Source organism: Nematolebias whitei, chromosome 23 (genome assembly GCF_014905685.2).
Source record: "Nematolebias whitei isolate Nwh7 chromosome 23, NemWhi1, whole genome shotgun sequence".
NCBI classification, from domain to species: Eukaryota; Metazoa; Chordata; class Actinopteri; order Cyprinodontiformes; family Rivulidae; genus Nematolebias; species Nematolebias whitei.
This window is the reverse complement of record NC_056520.1, coordinates 7,638,069-7,639,351: the sequence shown is the minus strand read 5'-3', so window position 1 is coordinate 7,639,351 and position 1,283 is coordinate 7,638,069. Positions and strand designations below refer to the sequence as shown.

The following is a 1,283-nucleotide window of genomic DNA, read 5'->3' as shown; positions in this document are numbered from 1 at the left end:
TAGCTGTGCATATATTAGGGGCGTGTGGGTGGGTGTGTGTGTGGGTTGGTGTGTGTGTTGGGGGGGGGGGGTGGGGGGGGGGGGGGGGGGGGGGGGGGGGGGCTCACCTGAGAACAGACACAGCAGCAGCGACTGTCGGAGCCATCCACAGCCGGCCGCCCTCCACCTCCTCCCGGGCTCCTCCATCCTCTCCTCCCGCTGCTTTATCACTTCAAAATAAAAGTCTTCTTACAGAAAGTCACTTCCGGCTCCTCTTCGGATCATTGGGAGCAGCGCGAGCCTCCTCGTGTCCTCCTGGATCAAGCGGAGCTCCTCGGTTTCCTCCACATGTGAGACTCAGACACACACCTCCGTCTAACCGGCTCCTCCCCCACGAGACGGTCATCCCTTTCAAAATAAAACACGCTGACGGTTTTTCAAAATAAAAATGACTGTTTTCTAAATATTTATGAAATACTTATTTAACGATACTTTAAAGACGCATCAAAATATTGTTGGAAATATTTAGATGCTACATATCTATTTACGAGCAGGTTTGTTGTTGTTTATGTGCTTCTTGTTTACGGTTTTGTCTACGTTTAATCCACAACAAACACCAGAGACACACAGAGGACAGAAAAAACAGAATTTTAAAAAGCATATGAGACATGTAAAAACCAAAAAGACAAACTAAGGGACACAAAAGGTCCAAGAAGATGCACTACAGGACATGAAAATGCCAAATGATGAACTAGAGGACACGTAAAGGACAAAAAGACGCCTAAGAATACAGGAAATGTCCAAAAAGATGCACTACAGGACACGTAAAGGACAAAAAGACAAACCAGAGGACACGTAAAGGACAAAAAGACGCCTAAGAATACAGGAAATGTCCAAAAAGATGCACTACAGGACACGTAAAGGACAAAAAGACAAACCAGAGGACATGTAAAGGCCAAAAAATCTACCAGAGGACAGAAAAAGACTAATTAAGGGACATGTAAAGACCAAAAAGACGGTGTAGGGGCAGGGCAGCCGACTCTGAACCCGAAGGTCCCGGGTTCGATCCCTGGTCATTGCACATCTGTGGTGTCTCTGAGCTGGACAACCTTATCCCCAGTAGCTCCCCGGGTGCTTTCCACAGCTGCCCAATGCTCCACCTGGTGGTGGATGGGAACTGGGAACAGGAAAAGTCCATGAAGATGCACTAGGGGACACATAAAGGTCATAAAGACACACTAGAGGACACAAAAAGGCCAAAACAACTAACTAACGGACAAGAAAAGTCCAAAAAGACACACTAG

The 1,283-nt window shown here is 47.2% G+C and overlaps 1 protein-coding gene across 1 annotated transcript in view; it reads right to left on the bottom strand.

Moving 5' to 3' along the window:
• Positions 1-186, bottom strand: part of cyyr1 (cysteine/tyrosine-rich 1) — a 9,802-nt gene extending 9,616 nt beyond the window's left edge. The window contains exon 1 of the mRNA XM_037696670.1: positions 108-186. Within this exon, the coding sequence (XP_037552598.1) occupies positions 108-186 (79 nt within the window). The remainder of the gene's footprint in view (positions 1-107) is intronic.
• Between the last annotated feature and the right edge of the window lie 1,097 nt (positions 187-1,283).